The 21,858-nt window shown below is 43.1% G+C and overlaps 2 protein-coding genes across 6 annotated transcripts in view; one reads left to right on the top strand and one right to left on the bottom strand.

The window, feature by feature from the left end:
• The window catches only part of cep68 (centrosomal protein 68), a 57,762-nt gene extending 51,162 nt beyond the window's left edge, over positions 1-6,600 (top strand). For all 5 annotated transcript variants that reach the window (XR_005461883.1, XM_038807456.1, XM_038807428.1 and 2 more), the window contains one exon: positions 5,536-6,600. Coding sequence is in view for 4 of the 5 variants with exons in the window: in XM_038807456.1 (XP_038663384.1) it covers positions 5,536-5,607 (72 nt within the window). In the remaining variant the exon portion in view is untranslated. The remainder of the gene's footprint in view (positions 1-5,535) is intronic.
• Positions 6,601-12,345: 5,745 nt separating this feature from the next.
• Positions 12,346-21,858, bottom strand: part of LOC119971688 (ras-related protein ORAB-1) — a 36,021-nt gene continuing 26,508 nt past the window's right edge. Inside the window, exons 3-6 of the mRNA XM_038807593.1 lie at positions 17,439-17,534; positions 16,811-16,906; positions 15,301-15,432; positions 12,346-13,653 (exon numbers count right to left, since the gene is read on the bottom strand). Coding sequence (XP_038663521.1) covers positions 13,456-13,653; positions 15,301-15,432; positions 16,811-16,906; positions 17,439-17,534 — 522 coding nt within the window. The 3' untranslated portion in view covers positions 12,346-13,455. The remainder of the gene's footprint in view (positions 13,654-15,300; positions 15,433-16,810; positions 16,907-17,438; positions 17,535-21,858) is intronic.

Here is a 21,858-nt window from a genome sequence, read left to right as displayed (position 1 = left end):
ATCCAGAGAATGTGCGAATTGCAATTTGAGAATTTTGAACAAAGAATGATGGTGGAGAAGATACAGCAACAACTTGCATTTATATAGCACCCGTAACACAGTAAAATATCCCAAAGCACTTCACAGGAGTGATTTATCAAACACACTTGGATACAGAGTCATGTACTTTAATATTACAGTGGTGACCAAAAGCATGGTCAAAGAGAGAGGTGGAGATTTATAGAGAAGAATTCCAGAGTTTAGAGTGGATTGGGATGAAGGTATGACCGCCGATTTAAAATCGGGGCTGTACGATCGGCCGGAATTGGAAGTGCAAATACAAGGATTATAGGGCTAGAGGAGATTTGAAAGGGTTTAAAATTGAGCCATTGCAGGGCAGCACGGTGGCCTAGTGGTTAGCACAACCGCCTCACAGCGCTGAGGTCCCAGGTTCGATCCCGGCTCTGGGTCACTGTCCGTGTGGAGTTTGCACATTCTCCCCGTGTCTGCGTGGGTTTCGCGCCCCCACAACCCAAAAATGTGCAGAGTAGGTGGATTGGCCACGCTAAATTGCCCCTTAATTGGAAAAAAATAATTGGGTAATCTAAATTTATAAAAAAAAAATTTAAAAATTTTTTAAAAATTGAGCCATTGCCTAATCAGGAACCAATGCAGGTGAGGGGAAGAATGGGTGACCAGGATGTGGTGAGAGTTGGGTCATGCGCAGCAGGGTTTTGGCTGAATTCTGGTTTGTGTAGGGTAGAGTTTGGGAGGCCAGTTTATCCGACTAGTCTATGCTGGTATTTTATTGATTTATTTATTTTAATATACTTTATTCCAAACATGTGTCAAACAGCAACAAATAAAATGCACTCTCCACAAATCACAGTCCACAGTCTGTGCTATTTTTCTCCTTTTCTCCTCCCCGCGACGAACAATTCCTCAAACAGCGTCGTGAAGAACATCATACCGAAGCCCTCTGCTGACCCCCTCAACTCAAACTTAATTTTCTCCACCCGGAGAAAGTCGTGCAAGGCCCCCGGGCAGGGCTCCCCCCCCCCCCCCCCCCCCCCCGGCAGTGTATCCAACCTCCAATTGAACAAGATCCATCACCGGGCAATTAGAGAGGCAAAGTCCATAACATCGGCCCCTTTCCTCACCAGCAGCTCTGGCATTTCCAATACCCCAAAAGTCGCCACCATTGGGTCCAGCCTGACCTCCATCCCACTAACTTAAGACAGTGTCCCAAACACCGCTTCCCAGTATCTCTCCGGCTCCTCGCAACCCCAGAACATGTATGCATGATTCGCCAGCCCCCACCCACACTTCCTGCACTCATCGGCCACCCCCTGGAAGAACCACTGACCCTCGCCCGAGTCAAATGAACCCTGTGCACTACCTTGAACTGAATCAAGCTCATCCTCACGCAGGAGGAGGTTGAATTCACCCTTCTCATCGCCTTGCACCACAGTCCCCAGCCTATCCCCCCCCCCCTCACATTTGTTCGTGATCCTCGCAAATTGCACCTTCCCTGCTCCCCCAATCACCCCTAAACTTCTCCAATTCTACCCTCCAACTCATCCAGGAGCAGCAGTCGCTCCGGTAAAGTGTACTCGGGCAACCTGGGAAATGCCCTCCACACTTTCTGTGCAAAGTCCTGAACCAGCATATATCTAAACTCGCGACCCCTCGGCAACTCAAACCTCCCCCGCAACTCATCCGGACCAGCAAACTTCCCTTCCGAGTACAAGTCCTTAATCCTTTTCAGCAGCACCTCCCTCCATTTCCCATCCATCACCCCGATTGAACCTGTGGTTCCCACACAATGGCGTCGACACAGACATCCTCTCCTCAACTTAAAATGTCTCAGCGCAGACACTGGGGCTACGGCGCTGAGGACCCGGGTTCGAATCCTGGCCCTGGGTCACTGTCCGTGTGGAGTTTGCACATCCTCCCCGCGTCTGCGTGGGCTTCACTCCCCCCCCCCCCAGCCCAAAGATGTGCAGGGTAGGTGGATTGGCCAAGCTAAATTGCCCCTTAATTGGAAAAAGAATTATTGGGTATTCTAAATTTATTTTTTTTAAACGTAATGTCTCCTCAACTGATTCCACACCCTGACCATTGACTGCACCACCGGGCTCCCTGTATACTTCTCCCCGAGCTAACAGCAGTGGAGCCCTCAGACTGGACACCCTAAAGGACTCTTATTCCACCTTGACCCATTCCACCCTTACCAACCCCCCCCCCCCCCCCCCAAACCATCGACTTACCATCTGCACATTCGCCACCCAATAATATTGCAGCAGGTTTGGGAGCGCTAACCCCCCTTTTTGTCTCTGTCTCTGTAACAGAGTCCTCTTTACCCTCGGCACCTTCCCCTCCCATATAATCTTCCTGTGGCAGACCCACAATTCGCAGGTTCTGCCGCCTGGACCTGTTCTCCTGCTCTCCCAACTTCACTCGCAGCGACTTGCATAATCCCACAGGATTCCCACCTCGGCCTCCAAAGACGCACTCCGATTGCGCTGGTCGGACATCACCTTCTCCCCCTCTCGTATCATCGCCCGTTGCGCCTCGAGGCACTTCTCCACCCGGTCCATTGATATTTGCAGAAGTGCTACTGGTCCCTCAATGGCGTTTGACCAGTCATTGTGCATCTCCTTCCTTTGCTGGGGAAATTCCGCCTTGATGAAGGCCATCAACTGCTCCATCTGGGGCTTTCCCACTGACAGCGAACCTTCCCCCTCTACCATTCTCGTAATTGTTGCTGCGCCACAGGTCTCCAACTTAGCCAGATCTTTAACTGTTTTTTGCTGGGTCTGGTGGACAGTAGAATGCCAATCTTGGGGAGAACTTCTCCCTCTACACATTCTGCACCACTTTCCTGGCGGAGCTATAAAATGCCCAAATCACCACCTTTGAGCCAGAGCTGCCCTGTGTGCGACCACTCACTAACTCCATGGGCACGACTGGAAGACCTAAGGTGGTATTTATAATCCCCATACTCTCCTCCATTACATCTATCTCACCTGTTTTTTAACATATTTTTCTATTACCTTTAAGCCCTGGCCTGTTCAATTTCTTTTAGAACAATTAAATCAGACAAAAAACCTCAGTAAAAGCAACCAGAAAATTACGATTATCTTAAAACCTCAACTGGCTAACTAATGTTGTTCTATGATAGAAAACCAGTCTCTTACTCCAGTCCCACACCAACATCTCCAAAGTGCCGTCTGAAAGGAACACTTGATTAGATCATAGAATTTATAGTGCAGCGGGTAGCGCAGTGGTTAGCACTGCTGCTGCATGGCACTGAGGTCCCAGGTTCGATCCGGCCCTGGGTCACTGTCCGTGTGGAGTTTACACATTCTCCCCATGTTTGTGGGCTTCACCCCACAATCCAAAGATGTGCAGGGTAGGTGGATTGGTCACGCTAATTGCCCCTTAATTGGAAAAAATGAATTGGGTACTCTAAATTTTTTTTAAAATTACAGTGCAGAAGTTGGCCACTTGGCCCATCGAGTCTGCACTGGTCCTTGGAAAGTGCACCCCATCCAAGCCCACACTTCCACCCCACCCCCGTAACCCAACCTTTTTGGACACTAAGAGCAATTTAGCATGGCCAATCCACCTAACCTGCACATCTTTGGACTATGGGAGGGAACTGGAGCACCCGGAGGAAACCCATGCACTGGCAGAACTTGCAGACTCTGCAAAGTGACCCAAGCTGGGAATCAAAGCTGGGATGCAACTATGCTAACCACTGTGCAACCATGCCGCCCCATTAGCTTGTACCTATTGTACAGCCTAACATTCTTGGTCTTTGTCTAAATACCTTCAGAGAGACGGTTTCCAAAAGGGTAAGATGGTACGGTTCCATTTATTGGGACAAAATCTGCAATTTGGGGGACACAAATAAATGGATTTGTAATGCACTTTAACCTTGTAGTGTCCTTTCCATGACCTTCATTTACTGACCAACTGTAAATGTGCAGTTTATGTGGGCGTGATTATGAACAGACAGCCTGTGTGCCCAGATAGGAAGTGATATTATGGCAGCCAAATTATTCCCATTTCTCAGTAAATCCTGAACATAAAAACGTGGAGCTGGATCCTCCGGTCGGCAACGGCAAAATTACGATTGGCCGGAGAATCCAAGTTTACGACAGAATCGGGGGTGGTGCCACTTTCGCAATGCTCGGCCCCCTCCAAAGCAGCATACACAGCGTACGCCGCGCCATGTATTGACAGCCTTAGGACATTGCCTGATGCCCCCCCCACCGAGGCTCAGCCCCATACCGGCTGAGTTCCCGACGGCGTTGGTCTTTCAAGGTCTCCTCCGTCAAGAACGCGGCTTGGTGGCTGTGGTGGGGAGGGCCGATCCGTGGGCTGGGGGGAACTTTATTCGGGGCTGGGGGCACTGTGGGGGAGGGGGGGGGGTTCCAGGCTGTGCGAGATGGCCAAAGGTGGGGGGGGACCTATTTTGCGGGCTGTTTCCGCCGTGAAGCACGGCGCAGCCGCTGCGTGCATGCGTGGCCACGGACCCGGCAATTCTCCAGGGCATATCGGCTGCTAGAGCCGGGTGTTCTACATTGCCATCCTGCTGGCCCCCAGCAATACGGGATATCGGTGGCTGTTCTACGCCAGTTTTCCTGCCGTAAACACCCAGAATCGGAGAGTCCAGTTTATGGTCTTAGCCAGCTTGTTAGTTTTAAACAAATGCTTTTCTCCTTCCTTGCAAACAATTCCACTAGAGGGCACCATGGAGCTTTGAGATGACTCATATTAATGGCAGTCAGATTTGGGTTTATTAACCATTTCCTCCATATTCATCAAAACCATTTACAAAAAGCTTAGCTGTTTTTTTTAGTATGTTATGTTTTTATAACTCTCATTGCTAAAATCATAGCAATCCAGTCCCTTTTGAGTAGACCAGTTTTAAGCACAGACTCCTTCACTCAGTCCAAAGGTGTGCAGGTTAGGTGGATTAGCTATGCTAAATTGCTCCTTTGTGTCCAAAAGGTTAGGTGGCGTTGCTGGGTTACGGGGCTAGGTTGAAGACATGGGCTTAAGTGGGGTGCTTTTTCCAAAGGCCGGTGCAGACTCGATGAGCCAAATGGCCTCCTTGTGCAATGTAGATTCTATGTTGGTAGCACTGCTTTGACATTCTTAAAACTTTTTAATTAAAATCGTTAAAACTTTGTTTCCTTTTGGTATACGTGATCACTTGCCTGCACTGGAACTAGTCATTCCTAATCAGCTGGTGTTAATAAGAAACTGGATGTGGGGATCAGCTTCTGTATTTCCCATCATGTGATTCACTGAATCACGCAAGTAATATGTTACTTTCGCAATTAAATCTCGTGAGGAGCAACTTTGTATTTTTAGATGTAGAATTTGAAATAAGTAAACTACACACAAGCTTCCTTCTATTATTAATTGAATTATTGACCTAGAGTCTTTACCTTGTGGAAGCCTTCAATTTTATAAGATATAGTACTTCCAAATTACAACTGCCCCCCCAAAAAAACTGATGACTGAATGTTGTTTTTCCAGACTCCAGAGATGGCAGCGTGCTTTGAGCAACATGGTGCATCAAACCACGTGAACTTGGATCATCCTCTATGAAATGCTGAGCAGTAGGAGGTTTAAGCTCCTTCCTTTAATTCAAGTTGGGACAGAACTTGTTCTGTCAAACCATTGGTTTTACATTTACACTTTCTTTTAGCAGTCAAAGTAAAGGGTGTATACATTTCCTGTATACACTAATTATTTCAAAGCTCTTCTTTTTATGCAGTCAGTCACATGGTTACTTTCATTGCCAAACAAATGGAATTACATTTTCAGAGGCAATGGATTAAAAGTTGTTCTTGAACCGCATTAAATATTTTTGAATTGCAGATCTCCTCTGTCGCTTGTAACTGGAAGTCCAAAGGGGGTCTATGAGCTAGAAGTCTGATGGTCACTCCTTGCTCTTGATTTTCCAGCTGGTGTCATCAGTTCCCACATATGGGTGTGTAGCTTCCCCCACCCACACCTCATTCTGGATCCTAGTGACTACATGACACATTCAAAAGCATCAAGTTAATAGGAATTGATTCTGTAGGTTTCTTCCACCATACTGCAAATAGAAAGGGGTAACCCTCTAACCAGCTAGAGAAAAGTAGATCCTACTCTGCCCAGCCCTAATTGACATGATCAATGTTCAACCTGAACCAGGAAACAAGATCTCAAACCACTACTCCAGAAACACTTTAATTGAGGTGGACTGTTGTTTCAATGACAACAGCATTAGAGGGGAAGGTGGTGACAGAAACTTCCCAGAACTTCTGTTTATGTAGGCACAATGTCCTGCGACAAATTTCTATTTTCTGCACTTCTGCTACAACACACAATGACTGCAATGTCGTATGAAGTCCGACAGGTAGTGTAAATGATGTGAACTAACAAACTCAGCAATAACTTGCTCCAAATGTGTTGAGTAATTAGATGTAACCCAATTTTGTAACCTTTTCAAAATCACTTTTATAAACAAAGGCATCAAAAAATTGATTTGTAATGTTATGTAATTTTCTATTGTGTTATGTAATTTTCTATTAAAGGTTTTGTCTTGTGTGTCAACTTGTTTCAGCATGTTTATGGATCTTGGGAGCAAAAATAGTTTTCTTTAGAATAAACATAGGCACCTGTAAATCAATGTCCAACTTGGCCTCTAATAAATCCAGCCTCCATTTCTCTCTGGTGAAGACAATTCACAAGAAATTCCTCTCCTGTCTAAAAATAAAGGGGTCCCCAATTTAAAGATTTCTCCAAGGGGAAATATCCACCCAGCAGCAAATCCGCTCACTCTTCACATCTGCTAGTTCTAAACTCCAATTGGCCCTACCTTCATAAGAGAACCCCATCATCCCAGTAATCATCACCTCTGAACTGTTGCATCAAAAGTGCATCCTCCTTTAAGAGGGGAGGTGAGTGACTGCCTTGATATCAAGAAAGCATTTGACTCATTGCAAAATCAAGGAGCCCTAGGAAAACTGGAGTAAAGGAGATCGGCGGCGGCGGGGAACTCTCCACTGGTTATAGTGTAGCCATCTGGGATGGCCACTTCCAGCACACAAAATGGACACTGAGAATGAAGGGAAATGTGGACAATGCTAGACAACAAGCAGGCACAGTGCCTAAATGTATATTTGGGAAGCAGTTACCAGACAGAATTGAAACTCTGGGTCGATTAGCATATTGATGGCCCATCTCCAAGGAACAAAGGGCTAACATTCAGGTAGTTGATACTGTTAAGACATCCCAGCGCCAGAAAAACAGAGCATGACCAACGGTCACCTAAGACACGCCCAGCCATCAGGGCACCCACCCCTTTATTGGTTAAGATCAATAATTGAGAAGCGGCCCAATTAATTGGGCCCAAGTTTAAGGCCCACCTAAAAGCACACAAAGCCCCTCTAAGTATAAAGAAGCAACCCCCACGAGAGATTCGCTCTCTTGGATTTGGCTCTCCACCAGCATCAAGGTCAACGCTCGCTACCAGACGGACGACCTTAGCTGTTCTCTTGTATCTCTTCGAACCCACTAGCCTCAGATCCGAACAACGGCCATTGTTCCTCTAAGTGGGCACCCGAAGTTAAGTATAGCTGTTAGAGATAGTTTAGTTTGTAGTACTGTTGTGCATGAGTAGTTCTTATTGTGTGTGTAAATAAATAATATTGACTTTGAACTAACTAACTGGTGTATTGGCTTTGATCGGTATTCAGGTTGAACCTTGTGGTGGCATCGAGAGATACCTGGCAACTCTGAAAGTAAACATAATTAGGATTAAGGAAGGCGACCATACTGACTGCTATATTTATAGCAAGTAAACAGAGCAACAATAGTCATACCTAGCAAAAGGAAGGTGTTTGGTGGAGGTTAATCATCTCAGTTCTAGACATCACTGCAAGAGTTTCAGGGTAGTGTCCTGAACACAACCAGCTTCAGCAATGACCTTCCTTCCATAACACCTGAAGTGGGGGATGTTCGAATCATCAACGTTCAGTACCATTCACCACAACTCCGATACTGAAGCAACTTATGCCCATATGCAGCAAGATGAGTGGCAAGTAACATTCGTGCCAAACAATGACCACGTCCAGGGAATGTGACCATCAATTCCTTGGCATTCAACAGCATTACCATTGTTGAAATCCCTACTGGCAACAGCTTGGAGGTCACCACTGATCAGAAACTGATCCGGATTAGCCATATAAATAATGTGGCTACAAGATCAGGTTGGAGGCAAGGAATCCTGCAGCAAGGAACTCATCTCCTGACCCACCAAAGCCTGTCCACCACCTACAAGGCACAAGTCAGAAGTATGATGGAATGCACTCCACTTATCTGGATAAGTGCAACTCCAAAAATGAAGCTTGACAACATCCAGGTCAAAGCAGCCCGTTTGATCGGCAGCCCGTTTGATCGACACCCCACCCACAAACTTCCACCACCGATGCACAGTAGCAGCAGTGTGTACCATCTACAAGATGCACTGCAAAAACTCACCAAACCCATAACCATCTAGAAGAAGAGCAGTCAAAATCCTGGAACTCCCTCCCTAACAGCACTGCAGGTGCATCTACACCACACAGACTTCAGTGGTTCAAGGAGGCAGCTTACTGCCACTTTCAAGGGCAATTTGGAATAGGCAATAAAAAATTAATTAATTTCCAGGATGTGGGTATGCTGGTTAGGCCAGCAATTATTGCCCATCCTTAGTTGCTCTTCAGAAGGTGGTGAGTTGCCTTCTTGAACCACTGCAGTCCTTGAGGTGTAGGTACATCCATTGTGCTATTAGGGAGTTCCATGATTTTGTCCTGCAAAAGTGAAGGAATGCCGATATTTCCAAGTCAGGGTGGTGACCGATTTGGAGGGGAGCCTCCAGGTGGTGGGGTAACCCAGGTGTTTACCGCTCCTGTCCTAGATGGTAATGGGTTTGGAAGGTGTTGTTGAAGGAATCTTGGTGAGTTACTGCAATGCATCTTGTAGTTGCTACTCATGGCTACCACTGTTAGTCAGTGGTGGAGGGTTTGATCGTTTGTGGAAAAGGGAGCAATCAAGCGGGCTGCTTTGGCCTGGATGGTGTCATGCTTCAAGTTGTTGGAGCTACACTCATCCAGGCAAGTGGAGAGTATTCCATTATACCGCTGGCCTAGCCAACGAGCCCCACATTCTATGAATACATTTTCTAAAAAGGATAACAAAACTGTACACACTACTCCAGGTCTGATCTCTTAAATGCTCTGTACACTTGTAGCCAGACATCTCGACTTGCAATAAAACCCAACATCCTCGTCTTCCCAATTACCTACATGCTGACTTGTGACTGATGTACAAGGACACCCAGATCCTGACACACTGTAGAATTCTGTGGTCAAGCAATATCCTACAGAACCCCCCTTGCCAGCCACAACAATATACTCCATCTGCTCTCCCCCCCTCCCCCCCCCCAAGTTCATAAGCTTTAGGAAATTAGGCCATTCAGCCCATAAGTCTGCTCCTACATTCTGATATGTTCTTCATCTGTTACCTACAATGCTACAGACCCTCCCCAGGGGCTACAGGAAAAGGTGTCGAGAACAGGAGTACAAAAGGGGAAGGTTTCAGAGAATAATAAGGAACTGATGGAGTAGGAGGGAGCCCAGATAGGAGGTGAAGAGAAAGTGGGAAGAGCTGGATGGGTAGCTGGCAGCTGGGTTATGGGAGGAGGCCCTGAGGAGAGTTAATGTGTCCTCATCGTGCTCTATGCTCAGCCTGATACAGTTTAAGGTGATCCATAGGGCATACAATACTGTGGCCCAGATGAGCAGGTTCATTGAGGTGGAGGATAGGTGCGGGCGGTACTGCAAACTGTGTCCATATGTTTTGGGCCAGTCCGAAGCAGAGGAGTTTCTGGCAGGGGTTTTCTAATGCCATGTCAGAGGTCTTAAAAGTGAGGGTGGTTCCGAGTCCAGAGGTGGCTATCTTCAGTGTGTCGGAAGACCTGGGAGCCCAGGGGGTGAGAGAAGCCGAAGTTCTGGCCTTTGCCTCCCTGGTTGCCTAAAGATGGATCTTACTAGGGTGGAGGGACTCTGAATTCCCGAAGTCAGGGGTATGGGTTAGCGACATGGCAGGGTTTCTCACTCAAAAAAATAAATTTGCCTCGAGGCATTTGCTCGCAGGTGGTAGTCATTCATTGACTTCTTTGAGGAAAATTAAGCTGTCAGCGGGGGTGGGGGAAAGAGAAAAATGAGGCATGGGAGTGATGACTCAGGATAGGAGAACCAACAGAGGGGTGGTCGGGGAAGGTGGCATTGTTTGTGTTTTTGTTGAAATTTGAAGTTTAAAATTGTTAAAATTATAAATGCCTCAATAAAACATTTAAAAAAAAAATACAATGCTACAGACCAAGAGCTGGATGTAAAACCAGCCAGAGCATCTCCTCCCTACAACACAACCTAGGAGCAGGAGTCAGCAATTTAGCCTCCCGAGCCTAAACACCTTCAATGTGATCATGGCTGATCCCATCCAAATTAGGGTTAGGACTCTAACCCATTACCAATTAAAAATGTTTAACTCCTCCTTAAATTTACTCACTGTCCCCGCATCCACCACACTCGTGTAATCAATACCACAGATTCACAACGTTTTGGGAGCAGTTTCTCCTCAAATCGTTTCAAATTTGCTACCACTTATTCTAAGATTATGATTTTTCGTTTTAGAATGCCCCACAATAGCATCGTGTATACTTCAATTAGATCTCCTCTCATTCTTCTAAACTCTAGAGAGTATAGGTCTAAACTGTTCAATCTCTCTTTATACAACAAACCCCTCATCTCTGGAATCAATCTAGTGAACCTCCTCTGAACTGCCTCCAATACCACTACATCTTTCCTTAAATAAGGGGACCAAAACTGTGCACAATACTTCAGGTGTGGTCTTACTAATGCCTTGTATAGTTGCAACAACACTCTTATCTTTATACTCAAATCCTGTTGCTATAAATGCCAACATGCCATTTGCTTTCCTTATTATCTGCTGCACCTGCATGCTCTTTGTGACACATGCACGAGGACTCCCAGATCTCTCTGCATTGGAGTACCCCAAAGTCTCTCCCCATTTAGATAATAAGTTGACTTTCCGATTTGTCAACCAAGATGCACAACTTCACATTTATCCACGTTAAACTCCATCTGCCATATTTTGGCCCTATCTATCCATTTGCAAGGTTCTTATTTCTTCATTGCAACTTACTGTCCAACCTGCAGATTTGACTACAGAACCTTCTGTCCCGGTATCCAAATCATTAATATAGATTGTAAATAGCTGGACCAAACCCTGTAGCACCCCACTAGTTACATCTTACCATCCCGAAAAAGACCCATTTATCCCGAATCTCTGTCTCCTGTCCGTCAGCCAGTCATTTATCCTAGCTAATAAATTACTACATACCCCATGGGATCTCACCTTGTGAATTAACCTTCTGTGTGGCACCTTATCAAACGTCTTCCGAAAATCCAGATATAAGTCTACAGGATCCCCATGATCAACTTTGCTGGTTATATCTTTGAAGAACTCTAGCAAATTAGTCAAACACGATTTGCCCTTCATAAAACCATGCTGACTCTGATGGATCATGCTTTTGCTTTCCAAATGTCCTGATATATGTCCTTGATAATCAATTCTAACAATTTTTCAACAACAGATGTTAAACTAACTGGTCTATAGTTTCCCACATTCTGCCTCCCTCCCTTTTTGAATAAGGACATTACATTAGCATTTTTCCAACCCACTGGAACCTTTCCAGTGTCCAGGAAATTTTAGAACATTATAACCAATGGATCCACTATCTCTGCTGCCACTTCCTTTAACACTCTAGGATGTAGATCATCAAGCCTTGGGGACTTGTCTGCCCTCAATCCCAATCCCAAGAGTTTGATGAGTACGATTTCCCTATTGATGCTGATTGTTCAAAGTTTCTATTACCTCTGAATTGCCCGTTCCTATATGCATGGTACTAGTGCCCTCCACCATGAAAACTGAGGCAAAGTATTGATTTAGACTCTTTATCGTAGACTCTTTGCATCCTTCCAACTTACTTTCCCACCTATCTTCGCTGATGGGAAAATTATCGGACTGGGGAAGTTTATAGAAACAGAAACAAGCACATAGCATTAGGATTGCTCATGTGCTGATAAACATTAACATACTGGTCCAACAGCATGTCTATATAATTTTATGATTTATTTTGTAATCGGTGAACTTTACTTGGATCATGCAAGTCAATGTCTTCTATGGAATTAATGAATACATACAAAATAAAAAGAAATGTGGAGGAAAATGTGCCATTAAGTATTTTATTTAGAATGAGTAAAAATAAATTTGAATTAAATCACCCTTAACCATGCTTAAAATATTTCAATTGTTTCAAATTATATGGGTCCCTAGACTAGTCCTAGAAAATGAAATGGTTAGCATGCCTGATATACTGTAACTATTTACGAAAATTTCAGGAGAAAATAAACCACCAGTATCCAGATGTACAGTTCCTAAAAATCCACAAAAATAAATGAAATTCACTTGTAAAAATGTCACCTGTTTCGAGCACCTCTTCAACGAGCAATGTCCCTGTGCTCACATATGCAATTTATAAATACAAGCCAATTTTCCAAGGCAAATGGGAATCGTAACAACCAGTGATCTACATATTGAAAACTGTCATCCACAACCAAATCTACATTGAGATACAAATGAGATATATGCAGAATAAATAATTAAGACATTTAAAGCTCTGCAGCAATTTAGCCCGCTTTGCCTTGCAGGCCATGAAGCTTTGTGGACCATTCTGTGCCACCATGTTAGTTCTAAGTAATTCTAGCAAGTACAATATTCATTAAACATTTCTTCAGTTGTTTAATGTTACATATGTGCAACAAGTTACAATATCCTGCAGCCACAAGTTATATGCAGAGAATGAAGGTAATGCAGTGTAATTCTCTCGTATCTCCACAAAGTACTGGCAAAATCAGATCGGACATAACATTTCACTAAACTTTATTGATGTCAATGAGCATGAAACACTTGTGCTGCTTGATGCAAAATGGCTAAACTTCATCTTCAGAGGAGATCCAATGTTGACATTTAAAACATGCCATTATAAACAAAATCAATCTTTATAATAAACCGACCGCAGGAAACTCTGATAACGGGTATGAGATTTATGCACATTATTAATGACCTGCACGTTTTAAAGTTTAAAAACCATTCTGAAAATGAAGTTAGTCTCAAGTTGGAAATCGCAGCCAATAGCGGCTTTCAGTCCCCAATTGTGTCTGGAAGGGAGCAGGAAAGGGGACAAGTCTGCAGTAGTGTGGCTACATACAGTACAATTCAGGCAACATTTCTTACTTTTGGGCCTATTAAATCAAATTTATTGGGAGAATGTGAAAATTCTTAGCAGCAACCTCCACTGGACGGCTTCACTGGTGTGCTCTGGATATTTACATTTGACTTTTCAGAACCACCAGATGTAGCTCCAGGACCCATTCGCTTTTTAATCTCAGCAGCCATTGTCATGAAGGCTTGCTCTACATTTGTTGCATTCTTTGCACTGGTTTCCAAAAATGGAATCCCAAGGGAGTCTGCAAATTCCTGTGGACCAATGAAAGAGGAAATAATTAATCCACAAGAATAATTCGTAACATTTCTTTAAAATTCTCTTATGCAATTTACTACAATAATTGGAGTAAAATACTTAGTCAATCCACAAAGTTTTTCAGCAACTGAATTGTGTTAATGCACATTCATCAAGAATATACATGGAAAACTGCAATATAGGGTGGCACAGTGGTTACCACTGCAGCCTCTCCACACCAGTGACCCAGGTTCAATTCCATCCTTGGGTCATTGTCTGTGGAGTTTGTTCATTCTCCACATATCGGCACGAGTTTCTTCTCATAGTCCAAAGATGTACAGGTTAGGTGCATTGGCCATGCCAATTGCCCCTTCGTATTGATGCAAACTTGATGGGCTGAATGGCCTCATTCTGCACTGTAGTGATTCGATGATAACCAAATATTACATTCACGTTTTAGATCTACAAATTAAATATTGGCGTCTCATTGCCATTTACTCCAGTTGCTAGTTGTCTTCTATTCATTTCCTGCAAGGATGTGGTGCATGGACATAAACTAAGATTTAAGAATGAAAGGCATTAAATGACTGAAGAGGGAGAGTTGAATGGCACTCCTTACCTGCATCAATAAGCCAACTGTTTTCAAATACAACTTAGTTTTTAAAAAAATACCTTTAACACAGTAAGATATTTACAAACTGCATTACCGAACAATTCAACCAAGTAGGGAGATACCAAGACTGAGGTAGGCTTTAAGGAACTTCTTAAAGGAAGACAGGAAGTGCAATGTTTAGGAGCTAGGTAGTGGAAGGCATGGTTCCAATGACATTGCTACTGAAATCGAAAATGGGTGGGCAGGGTGCAGGAGGCCAGAACTGTGGGGTAGATGTCCACGGTTTGTGGGGCTGGAGGTGGTTACGGTATTAGGGAGGGGACCAGGTCATAGAGGGATTTGAAAACAAGGAGGATTTTAAAACTGATGCATCGTCAGGACAGGAGCAAAGTGTATTGAATACAGCAATTCGGGGCTGTTTAGCTCACAGGGCAAGCTAAGACCAAGGCAAGCCAGCAGCACGGTTCGATTCCCGTAACAGCCTCCCCGAACAGGCGCCGGAATGTGGCGACTAGGGGCTTTTCACAGTAACTTCATTTGAAGCCTACTCGTGACAATAAGCGATTTTCATTTTTTTCATTTTCAATGAATGGGTGAACAAGACTTGAGCAGAATAGGTTGGATAAGTTCATGTTTATGAGGGCAGCACATTGGCACAGTGGGTTAGCCCTGCTGCCTCACAGCGCCGAGGTCCCAGAAATTCAAAAATGCATTTTCATATAAACTTCGAGCAGGTTTTTAAAAAATAAGTTATCTAGTTTCTACTGGAATTTAACAGCAGGCCTGCATTCAGGTTGCAACCTCAAGAAATAATGAACAATCAAACCATTATCAGTGCTATATATTTAAGTTTTCACTCATTTAAAACAAATTCTAAACTGTGAACACTTTATTTTTCTGTACATCTAATACTTCCAACATTATTTTCCTCATTAACATATTTATAGATAAGAATTGGAATGCTTCCCGTCACAGAGGAGAGTTTTGGAAAATACAATGCAATGCTGCTTTTAAATTGAAGTATGTTAGGAGTTTGATTTCAAACACATACCTTTGCTGTTGTATAGTCCACCACTTTTTTTGTTGTCAGGTCACATTTGTTCCCTACCAATAACTTGTTAACATTTTCACTGGCATAACGATCTATCTCCTGGAGCCACTGTTTTACATTGTTGAATGACTCCTGGAGGAAAAGAAATAAAAGGATTGAAATGGTGGCCTTCCCTTCTAAAGATATTCAGGAACAGTTTCACAAATGACATCACCCTCCTGTCCCCACACTCCAGTCCTGGCTTTCAGGTATTCAAGCCTGAACAATGAATGCCTGGAGTCTTTACCTGACAGCAATGTAAATTTATTTCCAATAGGAGTTCTTTTTGATACGTTTCTCCAATAAAAATTCAGGAGGATACATCATCCAAATTAATTTTTTTTTTTTTTTTTATAAACAGAATCTAAATAAAACCAAAAACTCAAAAGGAAATCAAAGATGCACTCCACAGAAGACAGATCATGGTACACAATGGTTAAGCAAAAGTAAACCACATCTACTTTAATCTGTTGTTTTGGAGAGAATGCTAGTCTGGAATATAGCCATGGGAGCGGTTACATCCAGCTCAACAGGGAGACTTAGTTTAATGCATCATCTGAAAATATATTACCCCGAACAATAGAGTACTTAAATGTTAACCAAGATTGTACACTCAAATCCTGGAGCGGGATTTCAATTCTCATTTTGACTCTGGTAGCAACTGCCCAACTAACCAGGCCATGCTGATGCCACTTCCTGTAGAGCTCAAACAGGAAGAAGTCTGTTAATCAAAACCTCTCTTCCCAGCGTAGCAAAGAAGGTAGAGATTAACTGTAGTGACTCTCCTGGCGCCAATTAAATTAACTATACACAGACCTAGAACTTAACCATCCTCATTTATATGCCATACCTATTTATTCACCGAGTCAACATGGAGTGTTCCACTATTGATATCTCCTCCATTTAATGAAATATTACCATGTACAGCAGTATTCCAAACACCACACTGAAAATAGCAAAGCATCTCTGGTGGCCATTAATAGTTCTACACCTGCATGGTTGGTATTACAAACAGGCAACTACGTTCAAAATATTACTTGCCGCATATTTCCTTTGTTAACTTCTTTCACTTAATATGTTCATATTTATAACAGAAACTAGCCATGCTAATTATCAAATTGTAGTTACACATTCCATTAGCCTACCTTTGTTTTACCACACCCAGTTCCTCAATCCATACTGTTAAAAAGAAAAGCTATGCCCCACAGGTGATCAAATAGACTTTTGTAAAATACTGCAGTACAGATTAAATTGAAAACCAACTTTTTAAATTAAGCAATTAAATATAATGGGTGGGGGAGAACAGCCATCTCTATATTTATATGTACCTACACCTGTATCCATAAACATTGCCGGACAGCAATAGCTCACCATTTATGGGAGCAGATTTGGTTTTACTAGTAACTATATATTTGTCCAATTTGCTTTCTTTCCCCACCGTGCCGATGTCATACGTTTGGTTTTGCAGTACCTGGTCTGTAACATCATACACAACTATGATGCCATGTGCTCCTCTGTAATAACTGGACGTGATTGTTCGAAACCTTTCCTGACCAGCTGTGTCCCACTGGAAACAAGAAAAACAGAAATTCCTTTCAAGTCAGGGCTGATGTAGTCATCGCACGCATGACACTTCAATCTCAAACAAAACTCTTTCAACACAGAAATCCAGCTAATGACCCCAGAGTTGTGTTCTTATCCATCTCCCAGTTCAATCCACAACTTTGGATCATTTCAGAACTACAGTAATTGGGAGCGAAAACAGTACACATTTTTTAAAAGGCACGATTTTGTTAGAGTTCTGAAGTTAACAATTGCATTTCCATAGCACCTTTAATGTAGTAAAACATCTCAAAGCTCTTTACAGTAACAATCAAACACGTTTTGATACTGAGCCACAGGAGATTAGGCCAAGTGACCAAAAGCTTGGTCAAAGGAGATGTTTGATGTTGCAGAATCTAAACGGAGGCAGGTTTGTTCACAAATGGATAGATATTTTAAAAAGCAATTTAAAAAGAGTTAGAAATTTCCAGCTTTTAAATTTCTAATCAGCTATGGATTCTAGCAATTTCAATGCTGCAGCATTTATAAACACTTACAATTTGAAGTTTGATAGTCTTGCCGTCTAACTCTATAGTTCTGATTTTGAAGTCCACACCAATTGTACTGATATAACTTTCTGTGTATGTGTCATCCTGGAAATGAACAGAAAATTAAAGCTTTACTTTAAAAAAAGTACAATAGTACCACAATTAAACAATTACTTTTGACATTGACATATTCCCCATTAACCTGAACCATTCCTAATATGGGGATGTTGTCCATCTGTTGGACTGTAATATCTGGGCAACCCAGTTTTTCATGATTTTTTTGAAATTTCTGCAATATCCTATGAATGGAGAGATCCTCTGATAATTGATGCTCATGAATTGCTGCCTAAAAAGGCACAGATCAGTTGTAATGTGTTTTCTTTTGCTGCTCATTTTCAATTGGAATAGTTTTACATATTAGTTTTCATTTTTAGTTGTACTGCCACCTGCAATTTGAATTTATGAATTTAAAAACTTGCCCAGGAGCAGAAATTTAATCAATTCGGATCAGGAATTGAAGATCACTCCCAGGTCATAATCAGAGTGCGATGCATGGCCAAGGAAGCAATCCCAAATGTAAATATTCATAGAATTTACAGTGCAGGAGGCCATTTGGCCCATCAAATCTACACCGGCCGGCCCTTGAAAGAGCACCCTACTTAAGCCCACACCTTCACCCTGTAACCCCAACTAACATTTGGATACTACAGGGCAATTTAGCATGGCCAATCCACCTAACCCGCACATCTTTGGACTGTGGGAAGAAACTGGAGAACCCGGAGGAATCCCAGGCAGACACGGGGAGAAATGTGCAGACTCCGCACAGAGAGTGATCCAAGCCAGGAATCGAACTCAGGTCCCTGGCGCTGTGAAGCAACAGTGCTAAACAATGTGCCGCATATTGCTTATGCCAAATACAGATAATCACAAATTGATAATCACACAAAACCATGACACATGCATCGCTCAGCAACCAGCTGCCACTTTACAAGCAGCACTCAGACCCTACAAAATATTTCTACAAACAATTCAGACAGCACTTTTGTTGTTAGGCTGCTCCTGGTAGTCTTTAGAGCTGCTTGTGGAGCCAGCATCACCCAAAAGTTAAAACATGTGCTCTGGTCGTGGGGACAGGATATGGAAGGACAGAAAGTTACAAAATGTAACTTATGAACCCCTACTTTGTGAAGCTTCTACAGATATGTGAAGCGAAAAAGACTGGTGAAGGCAAATGTAGGTCCCTTACAGTTAGAATCAGGTGAATTCATAGTGGGCAAAGAGATGGCATACCAGTTTGCAAAAAATACATTTGAGGGCAGCACGATGGCGCAGTGATTAGTACGGCTGCCTCACGGCGCCAAGGTCCCAAGTTCGATCCCGTCTCTGGGTCACTGTCAGTGTGGAGTTTGCACATTCGCCCCGTGTTTGCGTGGGTTTCGCCCCCACAGCCCAAAAACGTGCAGGGTAGGTGGATTGGTTTCGCTCAAGTACCCCTTAATTGTGAAAAAATGAATTGGGTACTCCGAATTTATAAAAACAAAAAATACCTTGGATCTTTCTTCACCAAGGAGGGCATAAATAACCTTCCGGAAATAAGGGGGACAGCGGGTGCAGCATGATGTAGGAACTGAAGGAAATACTTATTAGTAAGGAAACGGTATTGGGGAAATTGATGGGATTAAAACTTGACAAGTCCCCAGGACCATTGCTCGGCATCCCAGAATAGTCAAGGAAATGGCCTAGAAATAGTGGATGCATTGGCTATCATTTTCCAGCATTCTATAGACTCGAAGAATTCCAGTGGTATGGAGGGTAGCTAATGTAACTCCACTTTTTAAAATAAAGGAAGGAGAGAAAACAGGGAATTATAAACCGGTTAGCCGGACATCGGTGGTGGGGAAAATTCTGGAGTCAATTCTTAAGGATGAAACAACTGAGCATTTGGAAAGCAGAGTCAGGATCGGTCCAAATCAGCATGGATTCACGAAAGGGAAATCATGCCTGACAAATCTTCTGGATTTTTTTTTTGAGGATGTGACCAGTGGAGTGGACAAGGGTGAACCAGTGGATGTTGTTATCTGGACTTTCAAAAAGCTTTTGACAAGGTCCCACACAAGCGATTAGTGAGCAAAATTAAACCTCATGGTATTGGAAGTAATGTATTGATGTGGAGAAAGAACTGGTTGGCAGACAGGAAGCAGGCAGTGGGAATAAACGGATCCTTTTCAAAGTTGTAGCAGTGACTAGTGGGGTACCGCAGAGTTCAGTGCTGGGACCCCAGCTGTTCACAATATACACTAATGATTTGGGTGAAGGAATTGCATGCAATATCTCCAAATTTGAAGGCGACGCTAAGCTGGGAGGCAGTGTGTGCTAGGAGGAGGATGCAAAGAGGCTACAGGGTGACTTGACAGGCTGGCTGAGTGGGAAAATACAATAATGTGGATAAATGTGAGGTTATCCACTTCGGTGGCAAAACTGGAAGGCAGATTATCTGGATGGTTTAGGAAAAGGGGAAGTGCACCAATTGCTGAAGGTTGGCATGCAGGTACAGCAGGTGATTAGGAAAGCTAATGGCATGCTGGCCTTCACAGCGAGAGGATTTGAATATAGAAATAGAGATGTCTTGCTGCAATTATATAGGGCCTTGGTCAGGCCACACCTCGAGTAGTGTGTGCAGTTTTGGTCTCCTAGTTTGAGGAAGGACAGTCTTGCTATTGAGGGTGTTCAGCAAAGGCTCACCACCAGATTAATTCCAGGGATGGCAGGACTGACATGAAGAAAGACTGGATAGACTGGGCTGGTGCTCATTGGAGTTTAGAAGAATGAGAGGGGATCTCAGAAACAAAATCCTATGATTTTGCCAAATGAGGGAAGAATATTCCCAATGTTGGGGGCATACAGAACTAGGGGTCACAGCCTAGATTAAGGGGTAAACCATTCAGGACTGAGATGAGGAAGAACTTCTCGAGTTGTGAACTCATGGAATTCTCTACCACAGAAGCCGTTGGGGCCAGTTCATTGGATATATTCAAGAGGGAGCTGAATGTGGCCCTTGCAGCTAAAGGGATCAAGGGTTATGGAGAGAAAGCAGGAGTAGGATACGGAATTTGCATGATCAGCCATGATCATATTGAATGGTGGTGCAGCCTCGAAGAGCCGAATGGCCTCCTCCTGCACCTATTTTCTATGTTTCTATTACAGAATGGTCTACTCATGAAAATAGTCACTCACTACTCATCATTCAACACCGAGGGTGTTAACCATCAGACAGTTTCTAAAAATGTACGTTAATTTCCCTTCATATTACTAGGTGAAGAAAGCACCAGTTTAAAACAGCAGTTATGCAGCAAAATCATTTCCAGAGAGAGCACAATATTCCTAGAAACAGTGCCTGTTTTATTGCAAGATGGTTGACAAGCAGATTGATTCAGTTTAAAATGGAAAATGTGATAATGGGAAGGAAGAACAGAACATTAGTATCTCTGGGTGTGGCAATTTTGCTTCACCTTCCTGTGACAGCTTGCTTAAGTGAGCAGTTGGAACTTGACTCCCTCCAAGGCAAGAATGGTGAGACATGTTAGCACAGCTTTCTTCTGCTGTACCTCTCATCAATAAAGTTCATGGGTTTGTCACACTAAAGTAAAAAAAAAATCACCTCGCCCTCTTCCTTTGGTCTTATCTAGTATATGTTGTGTCTTGCAATATCCTTGGTTTCTTTTTAATGCAGTTGCACAAAATAACCTTTGTATTTCCAATACTGGAACTCGGAGAAGCACTAGAGTACAATATTTTAAATGGATACAGGACACTACGTTCTGTAATTAATGTTATGCATGGACAGGCTCATCAACTAGTATTGAATTGTCGGAATTCATTACAACTCCCCATTATGAATACAGATCATTCTGCAAGCTGGCCTGGGTTTTAGATTTTATTTTTGTATGACTGTTTTCTGTAATAGGTAAATCAGGTCAAGCTGCCATTTTGTACCAACATTTGAGAAGCCATTTTGTATTTGACCACTTCCTGCCCAACTATGCAATATTTTAGTACACCAACTGGCATTGTAAAGTACTAATTGACCTATAGATGATTATTAAAGCACGTAAATTACTCTGTACTTGAAGTAATTAATCTGGTAGTTAACACAGGTTGGACTCTACGTATTTCTTTTTCTACTAACATTCCTATCCGTATTTTAAAACATGCTGAGAGTGTGTCTGTGGGAAGCAAATGCATTATTCCTCCAATGCTCCTATCAAAACAATCTGTCCTCGACTAGTCCGGTACGTTTCCCTAATGAATGGGTATGCTCGGTTTGAGATAAAGAATACATCTTGAAATAACCCATTGCCTTGTGGCAATGTGCAGAAATGGCCAGTTCCAATGAAATAAACATTACTGACCAATTGGTTATTAACAACTT

The sequence above is a fragment of the Scyliorhinus canicula genome, chromosome 1 (assembly GCF_902713615.1).
Source record: "Scyliorhinus canicula chromosome 1, sScyCan1.1, whole genome shotgun sequence".
In the NCBI taxonomy this organism is placed as follows: Eukaryota; Metazoa; Chordata; class Chondrichthyes; order Carcharhiniformes; family Scyliorhinidae; genus Scyliorhinus; species Scyliorhinus canicula.
The sequence above is the reverse complement of the archived record's forward strand: the minus strand, read 5'-3'. Positions and strand labels throughout refer to the sequence as shown.